The 22,109-nt window shown below is 39.6% G+C and overlaps 2 protein-coding genes, 1 long non-coding RNA gene and 1 pseudogene across 4 annotated transcripts; 2 read left to right on the top strand and 2 right to left on the bottom strand.

Moving 5' to 3' along the window:
* The first annotated feature begins 6,385 nt into the window (after window positions 1-6,385).
* LOC117936859 lies at window positions 6,386-22,099 on the top strand. The gene is made up of 4 exons (XR_004655039.1): window positions 6,386-6,397; window positions 16,676-16,687; window positions 17,643-17,647; window positions 21,999-22,099. It is a non-coding gene; the product is annotated as an uncharacterized LOC117936859 (long non-coding RNA).
* On the top strand, window positions 8,108-9,253 carry LOC117936840 (annotated as a pseudogene).
* Window positions 13,484-14,699, bottom strand: LOC117936828 (forkhead box protein D1-like). Its single transcript, XM_034860239.1, has one exon. The coding sequence runs from the start codon at window positions 14,620-14,622 to the stop codon at window positions 13,711-13,713; it is 912 nt and encodes a 303-aa protein (XP_034716130.1). The 5' UTR covers window positions 14,623-14,699; the 3' UTR covers window positions 13,484-13,710.
* zglp1 (zinc finger GATA like protein 1) lies at window positions 16,241-21,830 on the bottom strand. Of its 2 annotated transcripts, none has more exons than XM_034860154.1 (5): window positions 21,463-21,830; window positions 18,757-20,180; window positions 18,544-18,656; window positions 17,455-17,548; window positions 16,241-16,662 (listed from the first exon to the last, which is right to left on the bottom strand). In XM_034860154.1, exons 2-5 carry the CDS (start codon window positions 20,163-20,165, stop codon window positions 16,530-16,532), a joined length of 1,749 nt encoding a protein of 582 aa, XP_034716045.1. In that variant the 5' UTR covers window positions 20,166-20,180; window positions 21,463-21,830; the 3' UTR covers window positions 16,241-16,529. The 2 variants fall into 2 exon arrangements, with proteins under 2 accessions (XP_034716045.1, XP_034716049.1); XM_034860158.1 differs by lacking the exon at window positions 21,463-21,830 and adding an exon at window positions 20,806-21,000 and having other exon boundaries at window positions 18,757-20,178.
* Window positions 22,100-22,109: the final 10 nt, after the last annotated feature.

The following is a 22,109-nucleotide window of genomic DNA, read 5'->3' as shown; positions in this document are numbered from 1 at the left end:
GAGGAAAACAACAAGACACTGTTGTTTTCTGTCCATCATTCCACATCCACATTAATTAGTGCTGTTTGGAAAAACAATTCCCAGCAATGAACACAATGCTATTTGTTACAATTATAAACTGGCAAGAGTTTAATTATCATGTTTATGTGCTATCAGAATCATAAAACAGAATTAATTATGTTTCATACACAACACATGTATTCTGTTCATTTCCATTTATTTGCAATTACTTATATGTAAATGCAAGTACAGTTCTCCTTTTGTAGGAATGACGTTACACACACACACACACACACACACACTTGCTCGCTGCTGGTGGGCCGCCGTTGCACCGCTCAGTGTCTGGGTGGTCTGGACCAGGTGGAGGAGAGAGGGATTAACACCAGTCCTGCCTGAAGGGGGGAAAAAAGTACAGAGAGAGAAAAAACAAGAGCTGGAGGAGAGATAGACATCTGTCCACCAGATGTGCTGTTACAACATAAGGAGGTAGTTTATGAAAAAGAGAAAGGAATGAAAAGGCTTTTGGTCACGATGCTCAGTGACAACTGGATGCATTGTGACTGAAATAACATTCAGCCTCCCTCTCTTTTTTTTTTCTCAATCACTCTCTACTTTTTCCATGTGTGTGTGTGTCTGTTATTTAGTTATACATCACTCACATACATTCTCTTTTTGTCTCTTCTTCTGTTTCCGGAGGAACTTCTGCAGGCAACTATTATAAAGTATAAACCAGTGATGACCACCTGTCAAAACATGTCCAGTAACGGTGTGTTTGTTTTTAGGAGGGGGTTGTTGAGAGGGAAGGAGACGGATTGAGTTTACAGGGGAACAAAAGACTGATTTTTATATATTTTAGTGCTGTACATTAAATAAAGTAGAACACTTTATGTACTACACTTCTCTACCCACAACTACTACAAACTTCCAAAACATTAGAACTTACTTCTTTTGCATTTCACATTTTGTGCAACTTGAGTGTGTGAGAAATGAAACCCTTTAATTTTAAAATAATAAAGGTCCTAGCTTTTACAGAGCTGTCTGCTGAGTAATGAAAACTTAAACACTGACAGGGATTAGATCAATTCTATTTTGTTGTTATTGTATAATTAATTATCATACAGCCATGCATACCAAGAGCAGGACAAATAGTTATTAAAGACACACACATAAATCATGATGTATTTACACTAAACCACCTTTGAAGACACGCTATTATGCTGAAGTCAAGTCAACTTTATTCAACCAATCTATCTGCAACATGTGCCAGACATACATAGCAATTGAAAATGTGTTTCTCTTCAACACATAGAACAAGTATAATATAAAAGATGAGTAATGTATACAATTAAAGATAAAAATATAAGTAATATATACAATACAGTAATACGTTACAAATACTGCAAATGTGAGTCACAACCAAACAGTATAGAAAACTGAAGATACATACACACACTCTGACTCAAATCAGATCCAGTGTGTCGGCTGTACCATGCTCCACATTCAATACAAAAAAATACATATGTAAAAGAAAACAAACCTTTCCCCCTGTTTTTCCTCACAACTTAAAGTCAGTATAATACATTTTTCTTGTTGTTTACAAAAATATCTAACCACAAGCTCAACTCAGACCAACAGATATGTGCTAGCTGGAAAAATAAAAATAATTTTATAGTTTGTTTATGTTTTTACCTATCTTAAAGTTTTCAAGGTCTTGAATAAACATTCAGTCACAACTTTTAAGCTGTCATGGAAAAGAAGTCCTTTAAGTGCTTAGATTTCTGTCTTAAATTTGAACATTACATTCAAATCCATGGAGGAAAATGGTGAGAAATGATTGAAAGCTCCAGAACAGCCACTGAGTAGACCTTGTGGTAAATTATCAATCTTGCTAGCGTTTATTATTACTGTAATACACACAGCGATATTACTGTTCTTTTTCCAGCTAAACCCCATTTTTGTTGAATGTTCAATTATTGTGTTTAAACCACTAAATAAGTTAAATGAAACAAATCAAACATTTGATTACAGCTTGCACCCGGCCTTTTGAAATTTCTCTGCCCTCATCTCTGAATATTTGGAGTCAGATTTCTGCATTTGGTCAGCACACAAATTGTTACATGACACACTGCTTCTTTGAGGTTCAGCTTTGGTTGAACATTCTGAATTCCTATGCTTTGATTTACTGTTTGTTCCCTCTGCAGCATGTGTATGTGCGTGGTTTACAGCTGTTTACATAGCTAACACTTATTATTATACAGTCTATGAGCTAACAGTGGGTAAGCCCTGTTCAACAAGCCCTACCTCTGGGATTCAGGCCTTTCAAAGGCCTATAAACTCTGGATGAAAGCTGAGGCCAAATTAATAAAGTTTAACAGGATAAACATGTGGCTCGTTAGACAGCATGACGTTCAAATCGCCCACCTAAACGACTATCTTTAAAATCTATATTTACAAGTTCCTTGCCATAGAACATCATGTAAAGTATACTAGCTTGTGTTTGTGTGCATCCTGTTTGTGTTACATCTTTTGCCATAAAGAATCTTTCCCTAATCCTTTTTATTTCTCCCCGCTGGCTCAGTTAACCTCAACGCTCGCTCTCATAATAAGATATTAAGTCAAACCAGCAAGCGTGGAAAGGCAAACATACACGGATACCTGAGGCCTCAAGCCATGTTTACCCCGTTGTTTGGTGTTACGTGGAACCCTTAAAGGTGATTTGCGTTGATGCTCTTGTTATTGGCTGCTGTTAGGTTTTTATCCCGCCTGGCGCTGTAGCTGTTGTTCTTTCGGAGCCGAGCTGTAAAACCTACCTTTCTCGCACAAGTTATAGAGCAATAAATGCTGAAAAGTAAAGTGCCTGGATTCCTTTAAAAACTTAATGTTATCTCATGTGATTACATGGATTCTGAATGTAGAGGAGATTACCCATATGAGTAGTGCATGTTTGGCCTGTGTGTGCACGTGCGTGGCTATACAAACCACAGTGCACAATGTGGTGGAAGCCTCAGAACTGGACAACATGTCTCAAAATATAACTTTTAAATTGGCCACTCGGTAGCAGCAGAAAAAAGCTGTGAACACAACATTGACATGTACCTTTTTAAAGCTTTAATGTGTAACGTGTTGATATTAACGAATGTCCATCACATTCAAGCCATTGCCAAATGAGTGGCTACACATCTAATTAAGACTATTAGCTCCACACAACTCTCTCTGTATTTGTCAGTAGGGCTATGTTAAGAAGATTGTGGCGTCCGATGACTTCCCGCACAGAAAGTGAAGATAATTACCTCTAATTATAATTAAGAGTGGCTACATGTAACTGCGTGAAGGAGGGGTGGGGACATTGATCACGTAAGGCTTGTATCATGTGGGAGCCCTTACAGTTTTGTTGTCATTACTTAGAATTCCTCATAAGGGCAACAGAAAATATGCACTATAACAAAATGTCACTTATTTATACATCCAGCAATTACGGAGCAACATTATCATTCCGTTAGAGTTGTATTTCCGGCCACCTGATGAATTTCCATAATCACTCTCCATGTTTCTGTCTCTATCATCTCCTGAGGGAAACATCTATCTTTTTAGCTGCTAAGTGCTCATCATATTCGTCAGCTAGTCTCTAACTGTGTCTGTCTGCCTGCTGCTTTGTAATGAGCAGTGTTCAGTGGATTCTTAGAGCTTTTTTTCACTGAAATCAGCTGCCTACTGCGGCCAAAAAAGATGCAAAGAGAACAGCGAAAGTGAACAAAACAGTAAATAAACAACTAAATGATGAGCTGAAAATTGCATAGCCCTGTAAAGCCCAGGGGAGCTATAGATTGAACGATGATTCTCTGCAGGTTTGTCACTAACCCTTTCACATTGTCACATTATCGTCATCCCATAGTCATTTTACACATTGATATTTTAAAAAACAATAATTCGAGCCCCTTTAAAGTAACAGCTCCTAGAATCTTCAATTGCAGCTTCCATGACAACAGTGGGATGGATAGCCTTCTAAACAGGGGCTAACGTGAACACCATGATTATCAGAGATTTCACCATATTTGCAACATGAGATTCAGTTTCACTAATCAAAACAAACAGCAAAGTTAGACCCAGGCAGGTTAGGCCTGGGTCTAACTTCACACAAGGATTCACACAAGTTTCTACAATATTTGAGCAACAATCATTTGTGATACATGACACTGTTGCCAGTGAAGATCTAAAGACGGGACAAGGATGCTATTTTCACAGCCTCCAACTTAAGGAAAAAACACATGCTTTCTCCCTTTGTAACCTACAGCTTTCCCCCAGAAAATTGAAAGTCAGATGTTTTATTTCTATTTAAATGCAATTTGAGAGTAGCACTAGTAGTTGTATCATTACTTTGCTGATAACAGACAAATGTTTGATCACTTGCTAAAGCGCTTCATTTCTTTATTTGTCATTTTATTGAAGCGTACAGCCTGACAGACAGGATTTTTCCTCTCCGCTACAGTGACATAGAGTATTCAATTTGAAGCATGTATCACTGTGGATGGAGCTGTTAGTCAACTTTCGCACACACACACACACACACACACACACATGGGCCGTCTGTCACTAGCAGTCTGAAATGAAACAGACTCCTTCACTTCGTTATCCCCCTCCCATTCGTCCTTCCTCGCTCAAAAACCTGGAATGCTTGTATTTTTATGATTGGAAATCTGCTACAAATCTGGCAAACACATGCTGGGACATATTCAGCTTTCATGTCTTTCAACTGGGTATTGTTTTTGTTTTATCAAAGAGTCCGCTTCTCTGCACATGTGAATCTTCGTTGTTTCTTCCTTTTGTTGAAGTGAATTGTGCATTGTGTGGTTGCCGACAGTGCTCCACTTAGAGAGGCCTTCTGCTGTGTGAGTGAACGTTTGGGGAATTAGGGTTCAAAGGGGGCTGCGCTGAGCTTGTACAGACATCTTAGGCCTGCATATTCAGTTATTTATGTTACAGGTTGTCAATAATTGGGGAATGTATTGCAGATTGATTCCATGTTGTTGTTTCCTTGTTCCAACATTAACTTGAAGTTGACTTTTAGTTAGATCACCAATTTACTTTCAAGAACACAGAAAGCAGATATGGCACAGTCAGTTTATGAGACATGTAGTTAAAAAAAGTGAAATATCACAATGACATAAGTATTCATGCCCTTTGCCATGACTTTGCTCAAGTTCCCACCTTTTTTTCTTGAACATTTTTGTGTTTCTACACCTTGATTGCAGTCCAGCTGTGGTAAATGCAGTTGATCAGACATTATTAAAGACACACACCTCTATATAAGGTCTCACAGCTGACAATATGTTCAAGAGTAAAGAACAAGCCATGAGGATGAAGGAACTGCCTGCAGAGTTCAGAAACAGGTTGTCTCAAGCCGTTGGCCGTTAGTTTTCAGTGCTCTGCTCACTCTTTTGTTGCACATGGCATTTTAAGCAATAGTTGCTGCCCCTACTGCTGTTCACATGGCAATTATACCCCACCCATACCCTAGCATCCACTTGTAGAGTCCTGCTGTTCTGTGCTTTTACATATTTTACATTCACAAAATAATCCATTCCACATGAGAAGGCTGGCTGAACAATGGTGAATATTATTTTCATGGTGATGTAATGAAGATTTGTCATTAATGAACAACTTGCAACACCAGCATGATGCACAGAGACAAAACTGAACAAAGAGAACAAAGCAACTGAGAAAACAGAAGTTCACAAGCTTCACATATGAGCAGAGTAAAGAGCTTTTATGAGACTTGAGTCAACCAGAGGGTGGTCCTTAGCCGCATGCACAGATGGGAGGCTTGTCAACACAACACAACAGCAGAAAACCTCTAACTTATCCAAACTGTGGCAGCCACATCCAGAGCTGGCCAACTCAGCAAAGTAGATAAGGATGGGTGGAGGAGATGGAGGAAAAGGATGGAGATGTGAGTCTACTAATAACAAAGCTGCTATTGATACTGACCTTTTTTGTGCACGTTATACGTTTACAACGTGAAAAAACCCAAAGTCCAACCCAAAGGGACTTACCATCTCCAACACAAAATACTGTTCACAAACGGCTCCAAACAGCTCTATTGTAGTCCAGCCTTTACGTCCGTGATGAACGAAACATAATATCACACACGTTATAATGTTACGTTACAATGCTTGCCTAGCCCCTAGCATGCCCCCCCCCCTTATACTATGCTTCTGACTGGGTAGCAGTGCTTACCTAGGTACTGGGATGTGTGACTTCCAACAAAGACAAAACAGAAGTGAGATGCCTCACTCGGTAGCTAAAACAGAGCACTCAAGACACAGGGTTAAAAAAAGGAGCCGTAGCAATGTGCAGAACAACATGGTGTTTTGGGAAAATTAAATGATGTAAACCTATTGTGATATAACCTCTAAATACAATTATGAACCTCAAAATGTTCCATAATATGAACATTTCAATGGCAATTGTTATGTGTATATATTTGGAAAGAATCTAAAGTAGAGATTTGTTTGATCCAAAAATATGCAAGCGTTATCAAGCCAGAGCTTATTAATGATCCCTCCAAACTCTTGTTAGATCTGAAGCGCCTGTCAGCTCCAGTTTTTTTTTATGAACACTGAAGGCAGGAGTGGATACAGAGCAGCGTAGAGCAGTTTGGTGGGAGGAGAAGCAGGGAAGTGGGAGGAGGAGAGGAAAGGGGGATATTTGGGATACTTATGGGCTGCAGGGTGGCACACGGTGCAGCATACAACACATTGTCGTATGAATTGCCGAAGCAATAGATCTCACACAGTCCTATTTCACAATTGATTTGATTGGTTGAGCTTTAACCCACCAGAAATCGTAAAAACAAACAAACAAACAAACTTCATTATTAGGTCTTTTCATGTAAACTCTACAACCAGACATCATCTGACAAAATAAAAAAACAATTTTCATCTAATGCCAACATTGTACCAATGTAGAATGCAGTGTGTCCTTGGTCAGTGCAGAGGTCTATTGTTGAGGCAGAGCTTGCAATGAACTAATGCTAATTTGTACATTTTATTTAAATCAGAGTCAATTTGCAAGTTAAAGCTGTATCTGCTGTTCTTAAATAAAAAAGCGATGAGCTAGTGCATAAAATGCAGATGGTAACATCTCAAGGCAAATCAGTCTTGCATCTCCCCTCTTTTTGTTTCTTTTTTGATTTCTGTGTTTCTTAAGTGATTGATAGGAACAACAATCTGTTGAAGTATTAAGCGTGGACACTGTAAGCACCAGCAACGGACCGGGCCGCAGTGTAACCCTAAAGGGCAATTGTGCATCGTCAATTTGTTCCACTAAAAGTGCTTTTTTGCCCACTGAAAGGCTTAGATTATTAGTCTGACAACATTATGGAAGGGATCCCTGGAGTAATAGACCTTTTGAAAACCTTTTTAAGATCTTTCTGTTCAACCAGAAACAGCTCTGAGGTCACCAGCGCTAAAGACTCCAGACTCCATTTATAAAAAAATATATACATTTTTTTACTGGTAAACCAGTAAACTATGGGTTTATTTCAACCAAAACTACAGTTGTGACAGTTGGAAAAGTGGAAAGACGACCAAAAAAATGTCATATTTGTTTTTATTTTGTTTCTGTCGACTTTGAAGGAAGTGTATTTTACGATGCTAAACTTACTGTTTATTTCCATGTAGTCTGGGAACGGAAATGCAATTTCAAGGATGTTTTTAACAGAAAGCTTGAATCCTTTCCATAACTTACATTGTAGCTTGTTTCGCCGCTGCTGACTGCGGCGATCTTGCATAATACTGGACCAATGTCAAGATTGCTGTTGAATACCCTGCAGCCATGTAACCAACTCACTCGCTAGAAAAACGGATTTTGGACAGTTCTGCATAACCACAGCAAATTTGAAATGGCAGAGGTTTTATATGGTACAAGCCAAAACTGCATCAAATTAAGTGTAGCATTAAGCACTTCATTCTTCTATTCACTGTTTTAGATTTTTGTACTTTAATTTTTAACAAGGGAGCAGACCTGGTCTGTTCGTTAACCAACAAAAAGTGCATCATGACAAAAAAAGACTCTTTCGTCATTCACAGACTACACCACCCAGCAGAAGGCAAACTTTGATAACTCTGAAGGAGAAAGCTGTGTGTCTTTCTTTTGTTATATTGGATGATTTTACTCAACCTTGGGCAACAAACCCTCGTATCAATACGAACTAGTGTAAGAAGAGAAAGAGTCTTGAAATCCAATGAACAAGAAGTGTACAGGATTCCTGCTCTCTTCAGCGACAGAGACAAAAAAATCCTAATGGCCTTTGCAGAGAAGCGGAGGACTTCAGATGATACCAGCGGACTGGCGCTGGTCTTAAAGTCAGGAAAGATGAACAAGGATTAAACCACTCATGACGTGACAACTGAGGTAATTATCTTAATCGACTGTTTTGTTGGTACATTGTGATGATATTCTTTTCAACTTTATCCAGGCTTTGTTTATTTTTTATTAACATTTGGGTAATATATTTTTTAGTGGTCAGAACAGATCTCTGAACTGGTGAAGGCAAACCTTGATGGAAACCATCCTATGAACCCCTGCCCGGTTTATGAGAAGACCAGCAAAAACCTTTTTCTGTTTTTATATTGTGTTAAAGTCACTGTCTCAGAGCAGCAGCAAATCATTTCAGGCCACAACTAGGTTGGTCTCTGCTATGTTGCAATTAATAATGTTGGCCAAAGTTGAAATGACGTGACTGATTTGACCAAGTCACTGGCTGAAATCAAACACTGGGCCACATTTGCTGTTGGGCCAGGCCATGGTCTTCAAACAGAGCTTGGTAGATTGATTGTTCCAGTTTCTGCTTATGTTTCTGGCTCCTGCTTATGCTGTTGTAGGCCTATGCACTCCCTAATGTATAGTGACAACATGGCAATTTGGCAAAATGATGCAACATAATTCAATTGAATGTGAAATGCCAGAGTTTTGTTGATAATTCAGATAACAGCTTGATCTGTCGCAATGCTCTCAATAAGGGAGGCTATCAAGAAGAAGCTGTCAGTAAAAATAATGGAGATGATTTTATCAAGCCGAGCGGAAATCTTGCAGAAACAGGTGGAGGTTGTCAGCAAAGTGTGGTCTACTTTTCAGCTCAGAGTTCTTGTACTGACCCAAGCCAGAGCCCAAATAAGTGGCTGCTAGTCAGCCACCCAAGTGATAAGTCTGAAAGGGTTAAACTACGAGTGCATCTGAATACATCTCCAGGCAACCCAAAAACGTGGGATTTCAGATGTAAAATGTATGTTGTGTGATACTGTACTAAAATGTAATACTTCTGATGTGTAATTTAAAAGATCCTAAATTGACAAAGAGTTTATTTTGTAGATTACATGTAAAGAATGAAACAAGAATTGAAGCACTTTCTTTATTGGCTTTCTAAATAAAGCATGCAGACTTTTGTTTGATTAAAAAATTAAAACCTTTTACAAATCAATAAACCCATCTCATCCAACCACATCTCTGGTTTGTTAAAGATAAATTAGTTAAATCAGGTTTTCCTGGCTCTTGCTCCATACTTAATGAAACATGAGAGTGGTATTAATCATCTCGTCTAACTCTTGGCAAAAAAAAGCAAGTGAGTGAGCATAAATTCCAAAATCTCCGATGACAAATCAATGTGAGTTCCTAGTATTCTTAATGTAAAAAAATCCCTTCATGTTAGGATTTCTTATCAGTCATGGGAAGGTGCTTTTTTACTGATTAAAAGAAAAGTGGGAAACTTCTGTTTCCTGTTTTAATAAATAAACAGGTTGGATTGGTGCAACAACCATGCCTCAAATATGACTTTTTGTGTTCATTAAATATATGGCAATGTGGTAGAATGTGCACAAAAGGGCATTATTAACTGACTTGATAAAGGCTTTAAAGGTGCCCTGCCACACATATTCCATTACTTTGTGGTAACTTCTGAAGTTCTACCATGGGCTCTTCCATTTTTTTTTTTAATGCCTTGGTTATCTTGTTTCAAGCCCTTCTAGCATGGTATAGAAAGCCTGCAGGAAGACTCTGCTCGATTTGTACCAGTTCTCATTGATATTCAAAGAGCCAAGCTGCTTGACTCTGATTGGCTAACAGCTAGCCAATGAGAGCCTGGACTATCAGCTCCACAAAATTCTATCTGTAATTCTCAGTATGGCTATGTTCAGAAACTGTTGTTGTCAGGCAAACTTTCAGGTGCAGAAAATCTAGCAAAGTTAATTACCTCGTCTTAAGTGTCCATCATGTTTTTTTAATCCTTTGTGTCCTCCTTGGCTACTAGCAGATGCATTGAGGAGGGGTGGGGGTGGCTCGCGATCACAGAAGGCTTTTATAATGTGGATGTGCCACCAGTTTTCTTATCATTGCTTAGAAATTCCTTATAGGGGAGTTAGGAACTACGCACTATAGCTTTAATGAGGGGCTCCTGTGGGTCCTGTTAGAGGGTAGAAATTGACAACCTACAGTATATTGTTTATGTGTTTGGAGGACTTGAGCGATCGATACACCACTGCAGTTAGGTAGCCTTCCAAAAAGTAATTTCTTCAGGCTTTTGATTGGCCAGCATGGCTTTAGGGTTAGGGTTGAATCGCCGCCTGTTGGTTGGCCATTTTCTTGACAGCATTTTTATTGTGGTTCTGCATTTTCAATTGGAGTAGATTTTATAAAAACAGTGGTTGTGTACAGGAAAAAACACAGTTTTCACTAAAAAAATGTGTACATATGGACTAGGCCTGAAATAGATCTACTTGTTTAGGAACAAAAAAGTCTATACGCGTTTAAATGTAAACTGAGATCTGGACACCAGTACAATTCCTGTTTAGAAATGTACATTAGCATGATAACATGCTAATCTAAATCAATAAACATTCAGTGCTTACAAATTGCTTGACTTTTTGTAGCTACAGTATATGTGCGTGTGGTTCATGAGAACAGCCTAAAACATTACACCTGTTAAATTTTAGCTTGTTAGCATGCTGATTGTAAAAACATATTTGTATGCTTATGCTGAGCAATAAGATGTCTATTTGTCATTGGAGTGAAATGATTCTTTCGGTCATGTTAACAGTTTAGATGGTACAGGGTGGGAAAGAAAGAAAACTACACAAATGCCAGGAGGAAGTGCAGGAAAGTTAAAAAAGATGAATTGAAACCAAATGTCAGTGAGCCTGTAGCGACCTTGGTGTTTGCTCTTGATTGCCCTTTGGGTGTCATTTGTTGACCAAGAAACTGCAGTTTGCACACAATGATAATTTCTCAAAGATGTTGGATCAGTTAATGTGTGACTGAGGGTGAGCTGATTACATCATCTATCTGGCTCTCTGCATTGGCCGCTGTAAGTGTCCCCTTGTTTGGAGGCTAAACACAGCTGGAGAAAATTGGACAATTTCTGCAATTGTCTCATTTTATGCCTTATGTTCGTCATTCCATCTCTGCATAATAGGCATGTTACACTCACTCTTATGAACTTTTGTATTATGAATCATTTTTTAGCCAGTAAAAGAATAAATAAAGAAAGAAAATTAAGTTAGTTTTGATTTGAAAAAATGCTTCAGTACTGTAAGCCTACTATATTAAAATTAGCCTTTGCGCATGTAAGAGAAACATTCGATTTTTTAAGTTTTCGTCTATAGACATATATAATGAGTTCATGGGTGGCTCTGTTTTATGTGTCTCTGTCAAGTCCAGGTTTTAGGGATTTAGCGGTGTGTTTATTTCTTCAAATAAACACACCGTCATATACTGTCACAGGGCTCATGCTGTGGCCCACCCCACACTTCACTGACTGACCTTAATGGGCCATACTCCATGAGGATTTATGAAGATCTTTTTTTTCAAAGAGAGAAACAGGACTGTGTGCTGCAATTGAATAACGCAAACTCCTTCCTAAGGGTTTATTTAGGTGGTAGGCAGGTTTTTACCAATGAGCCACATCACACTTACACCAGCAGCTACACCTGGAAAGATTTACTTTATTTGTTCATTGGGGTTGATCAAAGTAATTGTGCAAAATATGTTCCTACGTCCTTAGCGGTTTTAATATCCTTGCACCTCATGTTTTAATTTTTTTTAACAGTTTTTAATATGAAACGTTAATACTGAAAAATAGAATGAATGGCAGGGGTATATAACACCTTAGATATTTCATCTTGTAAGGACTGTTTTTTTGCACTGCAGATTTGTTGTAATCTCTCATTAGCCCGTTTTACTGCTTCTTCTTACCAGTGTCAACATGTCTCCACTGTTCAAATTAGTGTTGCAACTACACACTCACCTTGTTTTACAAACTGTAATCTCTTACAAACACAGATACAAACAATTTGTACTTTTAACTGAAGTAACTACAACCATTGTATGGAGTTTCCTCACACCTTTTTGCATGTTAAACTTACAGCTTTCTGCATGCTTTTATAAGGAACTAACAGATCAACTTCATTTACAATAGTGAAGCATCTCTCAGAAAAAAAGGGCCAACCTGTGGGGTGACTAGCCTTGCCTTGGGTTATTCAGCAACTACATTTTAGCCTACTGGTCATACATTTACAGTACAATCTTGATTAATTTTCAGTTGTGGTGCTGCTTTACTAAACAATCTGAATCGATCCTCCTTTAAAGCCCCCTTACTTCTACTGCTCATGTTTCTACATAACAAAACAAAGGGCACCTAAAGGCTGATGAAAGCCTGCGGTGCAGTTTGAACTTGTAATAGCCTACCTGACGGCCAGATGGACACATGTGTTTGATATTCATGATGGACACTGCGCTGCTTGTTCAGGCTGCAGAGGCTAACAAGGCCAGCGTGTGATGTGATATGGAGGCCTGTTTTTAAAGAAAGACCTCTTTCAAACATGATGTGGAGGCAATGATATAGGCTACTCAAATAGAAAATCAACAAATAAAGGAGGGAGAAATCAAAATGTGCACATGCTTAGATCATGTGTTTAAATCTGATCCTCCCCTGTGATCATCCACAGCAAAATAACAGCAATGTTGTCACATTTGAAAACAAGAAGTAGGCTGTGTTGTGCAAATTCATAGGCCATATGGGATAAGTTGCACATTTACCTAAGAAATGCACATTTTAATCATTATTGGCTCCAAGGTCTAACTGCATTTCACATATGGGCTATTAGCCTGCTTCTGATTTTCTTTTATGGTAGGCCTATTGTAAAAAAAAAATAATGTCATTTTTTTTCTTTACAAATTAAACAGCCTCCTTTGCCCAAAAATTTACTGAAAGCATATTATTATTGTTGGTATATAGGCCTTATTATTTTAATTCAGTTTGGCCATATTCAGAGTAAGGAATAAATAGTCTATTTTTGTGATTTAGTTCTTCTTCTTTTAAACTCTAGTGCACATACTTTCGCACACATCTTAGTTAAGTCAAGTCTTAATTTCGTAGAAACAAGAAATGTAATACAATCAACCAAAATGTAAAAGTACCGTTGCAGCTACATTATTTGATAATGTACATGAATATAAACTCTGATGTTTAATTCACATTGCACTCTGAATTCAACCACGTTCTATTCCAAACATAACTGTAAAATACCACAGATTCAAAAACAAATATGAAGGACAGTTTACAAGCTTAGCCAATCATTAAAAACTGTATTTGTACAAAATGTACCATGTGGGTTTATTCTCAGTCAAAGAATAAGACGATTCCGTTCAGGTTAAGCTACATTAAATTAAATTAGACGAAACTTTTAGGATGCCAGTAGGGAAATGGGATAAATGAGAAGCAGGGTAGTTCAATCCGTGCAGCGAGACAGGAGGCATGGACGCGCAGTTTGGAGCCAGAGAGGGGACAGCCGTGCAGCGTCCCGGGGCGAAATGTTCAAAGGTTATACATGAGGTGAAACTGTTGGAGAGGAGACAGGAGAGTGCAGGGATGATGCTGCTTACAGGTGGGATGCTGGGAATAGTGTGGGGGCTTGATCGACTTCTGAAGCCCAGATCGTGGTACAGTTCAGGAGCCTGGAGACAAGAACTCATCCGGTGCCCTCCGAGGAGAGGAAACACGGGCATCAGGCAGCGCGCCTTCGCCCCGCAGTCCTTCAACGCCCCCAGATAGAAATGTTGCCTCTTGAAGCGTTTCCTCCGCCGAAGAAAACTCCCGTTTTCAAACATACCTGCCGACATGGGATCCAGTGTCCAGTAATTCCCCTTGCCAGGATTCCCAGGCTCCCGGGGCATTTTGACAAAGCAGTCATTTAGAGACAAGTTGTGCCGGATTGAGTTTTGCCAAGCAGGGAACTTCTCCTGATAATACGCAAAGCGCTGGCTGATAAAATCACATATCTCACTGAGGGTGAGTCTTTTTTTCGGGCTCTGGAGGATGGCCATGGTGATGAGAGCGATGTATGAGTACGGAGGCTTCACCGAGGCGGTTCTCCTGCCTGGATCATCCTGTAGACGGGCCGCAAAGTCTCCCTCCTCCCGCACCTCAGGAGTCAAGGACGAAGCGCTCTGCTCAAACTCGGGATTACTCGTATTTATCACTGAAAGATTTGTGTTCTTCAGCTCGTCACTATCATCCGTCTGTCCCCCTACGTCAATGTCCGTCTCCTCCATGCGCTTGCTGTCCAAGGTCATGGTCCGGAGTGTCCGGTGGACTAACAGGCGCAAACTTTGCCTGCTTGGGTCAGAACAGCAGACCTCCTTCTCCCCTTTCATTCACAAAAACATTCTCCTCCTCCTCCTCCTCCTCTTGCAAGCAGTCTGTCTTCATCAAAACAAATCAGTAACGGGGAGATGTAAAACCTGAATGTTTGAACTAAGCAGTGAATGTATGATACTGAGGAGATATGACCTAATTGATTAAGCACTGATCTCAAACATCTGTCATTTTACTCCATTAGGGGCATAGACTCTGCAGTCTCTACTTGTTTTATCCCAACTCTAATTACTTTACCCCTATTTGTTTTGCAGCCATGTGAAACCTAGAGCACAGGCGTAAACAGAGATGCATGAACATAATTAGACAGATTCCAAACTATGTATAACAAATGCAAAAAAACAAGCTCAAGCAAGCTCACATAAAAAAAACGTGCATCAAGATACAGCAGAACATAAATCCTGTCATCACCTAATCATCAGCTGTTAAAATCACCATCATCAGTCCCCAATTCTTTATGGAAGAGGTATACTAATTATTATCTGACTCATATTAGATATTTAACAGTTTGATGCTTGGCTTTTCTACACTGTGCAGGCCTACTGTATATCTGATTGTTTTGCTGTTGAGACTGTTTTGGTTTGAAACACACTTAATTTAAAAATGAACATTAATTCCCCCCCCCCTTTCCTTCTGTGTTGCTCATTGCCGGATGGTTTGGCACTTGGTGACAGAGGCAACTCTGGCTGTTTTAAATAAGACGAAGACGTAATCCTTTTTGAAATAATAGCTGTGCTGTATCAGTTCGTGTGAGGCCACCCACTTGGCCAGTGTGTGTGTACTGCATGGTGGGCTGAGGAAACTGTGGGAAGTCTCATTATTCAACAATTCTTTTGCTGTTCCTCTCCATGTGATTTGTGTATATCCCTCTACTATTTTATAATCATTGCATTTTCCGTAGGGGATTTAATGTATATCTAGAGCAGGCCCTATACCTAAGAAGAACAAGGAAACAAAACTGGATATTTCATTCTCAATTTAATACACACCAAAACCCATTCAACACACACAAAAATATTTTCTTCTCACAGAAAAACAGCAATGCTAAGGAAATAAGTGCACCAATTAAACCGGCAACCACACAAATGAACAACAAAAAGAAACACCCCCCCCCCCTCAAAACAAGCACAAATAGAAACAATGACAGAGACAATAAATAACTTAACGTAGGAAACTAAATTTGTATCTACTGAACTTAGCAGACAGTCTTGCTGTCAAGGTCAAGAGCCGTAAATTGTTTTTCAGTTAATAACAGTGAACACAGCGCTGAGCTCAGGTTGCAGTGTTTGTTCTTGTACAGAAATAACTTTCTGCTGCAGCCATCTGGCACAGCTGACCATCATACACAAGCAACAAAGCTATTAAGATGAAAACATGACTAAACGTTCCACTGAATGTGTCCACCTCTCACACATGCTACATACAGGTCAGCAGCTAGCACAAATAGGATCAGTGCAGTAAAGATTAAAGTACTGTACATATTGTTTTCAGATACCCTTACATTTTTAAAGAGTTTAAAAAGGTATTTTTTTTCTTTTTTAGGTTGTTTACATGCTGATGTTTTTCCCTGGTGTGTTGAGCACCTTGAGAGCAGCCATAGATCTAAAGGGGATTGTTCTTCCCTGAGGTACAACATTGTTGCAGTGAAACTAATTACAGAGTCAAGTAAGATGTCAGAAGCTGGTGCTGCTCCTCTATGTTGGCATTTCCATCTGTAGTGAACTGTAGCGGACTATGAACTACGGGAGCAGAGAGAGTATTTGTGCAAATGTGTGTAGACCTTTGTCACATGTGGACATAAAAACCTTTGCTCTGTGTATGTTCCCTAGGTGGTGTGTTTCCGCTGAGCTGGGGTCAGCCTCACAAAGGTTCCACACTTGAGGCAGCATGAGTTGGAGTTGCCTTCTTTCCTAGGGATATGCCAGCAGTTGACACAGCGCACTCTGTACTTCTTATACCTTTAAAAGAAAGAAAAGGTAACATGTATATTTAAAAAAAAAAAAGAAATATCCCAGTTTAGGATTGCCAATCAGGAATTACTGCAACCCTGATTCAGCATAGCATCATTCCTTGTTTCAGTAGCAACTTGGTGTTTATGTCTGCAGACTAAGAGTATCAAAAACAGAACATAACGCAATATATTAATTCCAAGTCTTTCATTTAGTCATCCGCAGATTCATTGTCACAAAGGTGCAGTATGTATCTCATGCAAGCAGTAAAGTTTGTGTAACATATGGAACTTCTATACATACAACATCAGTGGTGACAACAAGCCAACAGAGGAGCTACTGATCTGCGTGTGTGGTGTTCCATGAGGCTCTGGTTAGCACTTCTAGCGAGTTGTTTCTAATTCGTATAATTATTGTTACTGATAATTGCTGAGGAAAAATAAAGTAAAAAATATGACAGGGAAACCAAACAATATCTGGATCCAGCCATCCATCTTCGTCCGCTTATCCAGTACTGGGTTGCGGGGTCAGCAGCTCCAGCAGGGGACCCCAAACTTCCTTTACTCAAACCACATTAATCAGCTCTGACTGGGGGATCCCCAGGCGTTCCCAGGCCAGGTTGGAGATATAATCCCTCCACCAAGCCCTGGGTCTTCCCCGAGACCTCCTTCCAGCTGGACATGGCAGACTAAATTGAATGCAATTTATTCTGCCATAGTGATCTAATAGAAATGCCATGCATGCAGCTTTATTGATGTGTTTGTAAAACATTCAACAGGCAGCAGTGTTAATATGAGCTACCTTATTCCACAGGCATTACAGAGGGGGGTCCCGTCCTCTGCATCCCTCCACATGGGGGTCTTCCTGGTGCTGCATGATGCACAGGCTTTACCCTCTTGTGAAACAGAAAGGAAATGTATCTTTAGTTTTACGGTATTTTGTTAGGGTACTCAAAAAAATGCAACATTTCAGCAATAAGATAAGACCAGGAAGAGTATAAGGAGCATTCTTAGCGTCATTCTGTGAATCAAAAATATTTGTAATGACAAAAAAAAGGCCAGACTGATATCTATTGGGTAAAAGGGAAGAATTTCTCATTTGTAAATGATAAACTATGCATTATAGTATGTATATTATTTTATGCTGAGTGTAGAAGTTCACTGTAACATCTATGTTGCATTTGGCTGTCAATCACTGACATAAACAAAGCTGTGTATCTGGGTGGTGTCACAGAAGAGTCTTGATATGTTCATGTTCCTTTTTGACAAAAGAAGCATATGCAAATTTCCAAAAGTGAAGGTTTGTTATATAAATGTGCTCAAGAACAGAGATGCTAATCACTGCACTGAATTGGAAATTGCTTGAATGTCAAAACAGCTGAGTGCACCACCTGTCCTGAGTGATTCTGTCAAGTCCCAAGTTGTAATGTGATGGCTTCCTCTAGTGGAGAAAATGGGCATTTCATGCAATATACTTCAAACTGTTTTTCCCCCCAACTGCATTCATGTTAAACATAACATGTCAGCATTTATATTTGTGTCTGAAAGTAGAAGAAGGATTTAGTTAATACACATTATGTAATTATCTTTCTGAGGGTTTCCCTTTTATGTCCCCTATAATGTTTTGGGTCAAACTGTTTCTTATCTGAATCAAAGGACTGCAAACAAAGTGTCATCTTATATAGATTTAAAAGCCTTTAGAGACAAATTTGGGATTTTGGACTCTGTACTGTAAATAAAATTGTTATATATTATATAAACATATTTTATTCATGAGATTACCAGATTAAATTGCAGGCGCTCCACATTGCTGTTTAGGAAGCATGTGAAAATGTCAACATAAACGGACATCAGCTTCACAGGACAGCGCAGGCACTCGAGGGTTACTCACTGGAAACACTGGTCGTCGGGGAACTCTCCTCATCTGAACTGCTAAGTTTAAGGGATTTCTGGGACGTCCGTAACCTCAGCCTTGGTTTTCTCACACTCTTGTAGAGCTCCTTGCTGCAGCAGACACCAAAAATATATGTGAACTTAACTTACTGACAGTTTTCATCACCATCTCCAAAATACCCATGTAAACATGCAATAAATCTGTTACTACCTGTACTTTGAAGTTATGAGTAGCCGACACTGTCCCCTATTGTCGTCTAGCTCCGTCTCCATCCTGAACGTCACCCCCTGGAACTCTGGGTCTTGGATATTTGCACTCCGGCTGGGATGAGGTTGTTTTCTAGGAGTCTTGGTTCTTGACTGCAGGGTAGATGGAGCAGCAAGGTCCTCCTTTTGCACTGACCGGGGTTCTGGTTTTGATGTTGCAGAAGGTAATGGGTTTGCTTCTCCATTATAGCTTGAGGATTTCAGTTGTTCAACCAGAGGGCATTTTTCCTTTATGTGAGCATCAGGACATTCTGGGTTAGATGCTGTGATTTTGTAATCTTGTTTTGAAAGTAGGTGACATTTCTCTGTCGTGCTAGATAAAAGTGATACTGATTGTGAAGAAGGCAGGACGGAGCTTGGAGGGGGCAGATGGGACTCGCATGGGGCCTCTTTAGACAGAGCAAAGTTTGCATTGTGGTCTAGTGTTGGTGCTGGCTTTGACAGAGCTACACTTGCATCTTCACTTGAATTAAAAGTCAACTGGGCATTAAGGAATGCATCGGGCATGGGCGTTGGAGACAAAACATTTTCAGAGAAAGGCAAATACAAAATATGTTCAGAAGAAAAACAATCCTTCTCACACTCCTGGTTACACGTAAATGGTTTGTGTACACTGAACACTGAAACAGAGTCTGCCTTTTCAGCAGTCTGTGACTGAACATAACAGCCCATCTTGGAGTCTTTCACACAGCACTGCGGTTTAGAACTTCTGGCTTCTTTGCTGCAGTCCTCTCTCACATCTTCCACAAGACTGACACTGGCTGGGATTTTTTGCCTCTCATAGATAAGAACAGATGGTCTCAAAGTGCTTGCAACACTTACACAGTCACCTCCAACTACCTGATCTGTTACATCTGCTGTTGCAGTTGATGATTTGTCTATTGAATGGCCCAATTTTGCAGTAGATGATACTAAACTTGGGTCTGACTCCTCCACATCTCTTTGATACAGGAGCCTCTCACACTGCAGGTTGATCAGACTTAATACTTTCCAGGGGCTGTTGCACTGAGGATGTGGCTCAACCAAAGTTGTGACCTTTCTGTCGTGACTTTCCTCCTTCACTATATTCGTCGGATTGTAAGGCGACATCCGAGACAAACTGCGCCGGCAGGAACTATTAGAGATTTGACACGGATGTGCATCCTCTTCTTTAACTAGAAAAGGACCTTGCCTAGAAGGCTCATGTATCCACATGGAGGGTGAATTTGTGTCCAGGAAACTGTTGTGGATAGGGGATGCTAGCTTGGAAACTTCTTGGAAAAGGTAGAAGAGTGTTGAGTGGGAGGCATCATGTTCAATTGTGCTCTGATTTCCTTGGATGAAGGCAGCTTGTGTCCTTGGTCCTGTGCTCATGTTGAGGAAGTGTCTGTATCATAAAAACAAACAGCTTTTACATCAGTAGTTCCTGGGGGTCAGGCCCCCCTCAATGGGTGCAAGGTAAGAAATAATAAAACCAAAATCTTACTAGACAGAATTATGTTTACTTTCAGACAATTCAATCACCTTTTGCTTTTTTTCTTGTAACATTTTATCTTCGGGCTACTGAATGTATTTCAGAGGTGGACAGTAGGTTATTGCTTTATATTAAGAAGTCCCCAGTAAAATAATAAATAAAGTTGGGAACCACTTTTCTACAACAACATACATTATTAGACCATTTAAGATACATGTATATAGCGCCTACAAATGAGCTACACAGGCTACTGCTGCATGCAAATACCAGTTTCAGCAAATAAGCTAGGGCTATTGCTGTGTTTAACATTTTTGTTTCCAAACTGTGGCCAACAGTGACAGTAACTATAGAAAACTTAAGCTTTATATGTTTAATTAGACCCACATTATTAGCTTTATAGCCAACATGGGCTAACGGGAATCATATATAGGCCTATATATATATATTATAAAAGCCTAACAGGTCAACCTTTCCTTGACAATTACTTGAAAAGCCGAATGTATCATGAGAGATAAGATTTGCATAAAAAATGTAACTCACCGGAAGAACTGTAACAAAACTTCGAGCTTTCGGTGTAGTTTAAATGTTTTCTAGAACACAAAGGTAGCACTAGCGTTCTAAAATGTCGAAGATTTTCGCGCTCTTTGCGGAGTCTGATTGTCGCGAGCGCAGACAGAAGCAGGTCAGATACATATTGAAACAATATCAATACTGAAAGTATTTAGGCTAAAAGTAGCCACCTCTAATACTGGCATCAGATCAGAAGGCTATGACGTCCCTTAGACCTAAATGTTTGAGACTACAACAACATAAAGTGATGATGGTCAGTTTCACTCGGTGTACGTTTTTAATGACTGATCTGATTGAATGCATTACCTCTATGGGCATTTTGAACCCTACCTTTACTTATAGAATGTAAATCTATCAGAGCTCTCTGCACGCAACCTTTAAGAAAATGTAGCATATTCCGATCCATTACGAACGCCACCCAGTATTCTCACTCTAGCATTTAGATCGCCGATCGTTTTCTCTCTATTTATCTATTTTTGACCTGGCATGGCCTCCCTGGCTAACCCAGTCTTTAACATTTGGGCCTGAAGGGAACGGTTCAAAATATGGTCAAAGTCAAATTCAAACAGTCCATTACAGTCTACCCAGTTAACCTGGGATTGCTGTGCACGGATATTGATGCTCACCTTAGATGTCCTAATCAATCATCAACTTAGTGATGAAGTGTGTCAACTTACTGGGAAGTCAAACCGCTGGAGTGGTTGCAATGACTGGATCGTGTTTTGGACCAAGAGGAATTACGCGGGTGTTTTGGTTCGCTTGATTACACCTGCTGGTGAATAAAAGTGTTGCCCACACTGAGTTCCAGCTTCACTTGGTAGCTACTGCAAACCACCCTTTGCGACAACACAAATGCCTGAGTGTTTTAGCCATTTGCTGGGCAAAGGAGGAGATTATACCAGTAATGACCGCCTGCAAATAATGCAATGAACTAGCTTTGATAATTTTACAATGGAAACCTATTTATTGTCCACCTTTGCGTCTTTGTAGTAAGTGTATAAGGGTGCTGGGTATTAAGAGCAGTGTTCAAAATAACGTTTTAAAACTCATTTTATTGCACAACTTTAAATATTTCATTTCAAGACATGATATATACAATTGACTTACATTTGTGCGTAAGGACAAGTACAGTAGACTTAAGTAAAGGGTAGAGGTAACACAAGCCTGCAGCGTCAACACAGACTCTGCTCTGGATAAAGCACACCTGAACCAGATCCACTAATCAAGCCTTAATCACTGGCACCAGAAAGGAAGTGCTTTAAAATAAATCTTCC

The sequence above is a fragment of the Etheostoma cragini genome, chromosome 2, assembly GCF_013103735.1.
Source record: "Etheostoma cragini isolate CJK2018 chromosome 2, CSU_Ecrag_1.0, whole genome shotgun sequence".
NCBI classification, from domain to species: Eukaryota; Metazoa; Chordata; class Actinopteri; order Perciformes; family Percidae; genus Etheostoma; species Etheostoma cragini.
This window is presented reverse-complemented; position numbering and strand designations above follow the sequence as displayed.

What these genes read in the sequence shown, in the direction of transcription:
- LOC117936828 (XM_034860239.1), bottom strand. Translation starts at nt 14,622, where the DNA reads ATGACCTTGGACAGCAAGCGCATGGAGGAGACGGACATTGACGTAGGG.
- zglp1 (XM_034860154.1), bottom strand. Translation starts at nt 20,165, where the DNA reads ATGAGCACAGGACCAAGGACACAAGCTGCCTTCATCCAAGGAAATCAG. An exon ending in CTCATAACTTCAAAGTACAG is followed by an intron (nt 18,657 to 18,756) that starts GTAGTAACAGAT and finishes TGTCTGCTGCAG; the next exon opens with CAAGGAGCTCTACAAGAGTG. An exon ending in CCCGACGACCAGTGTTTCCA is followed by an intron (nt 17,549 to 18,543) that starts GTGAGTAACCCT and finishes CTGTTTCACAAG; the next exon opens with AGGGTAAAGCCTGTGCATCA.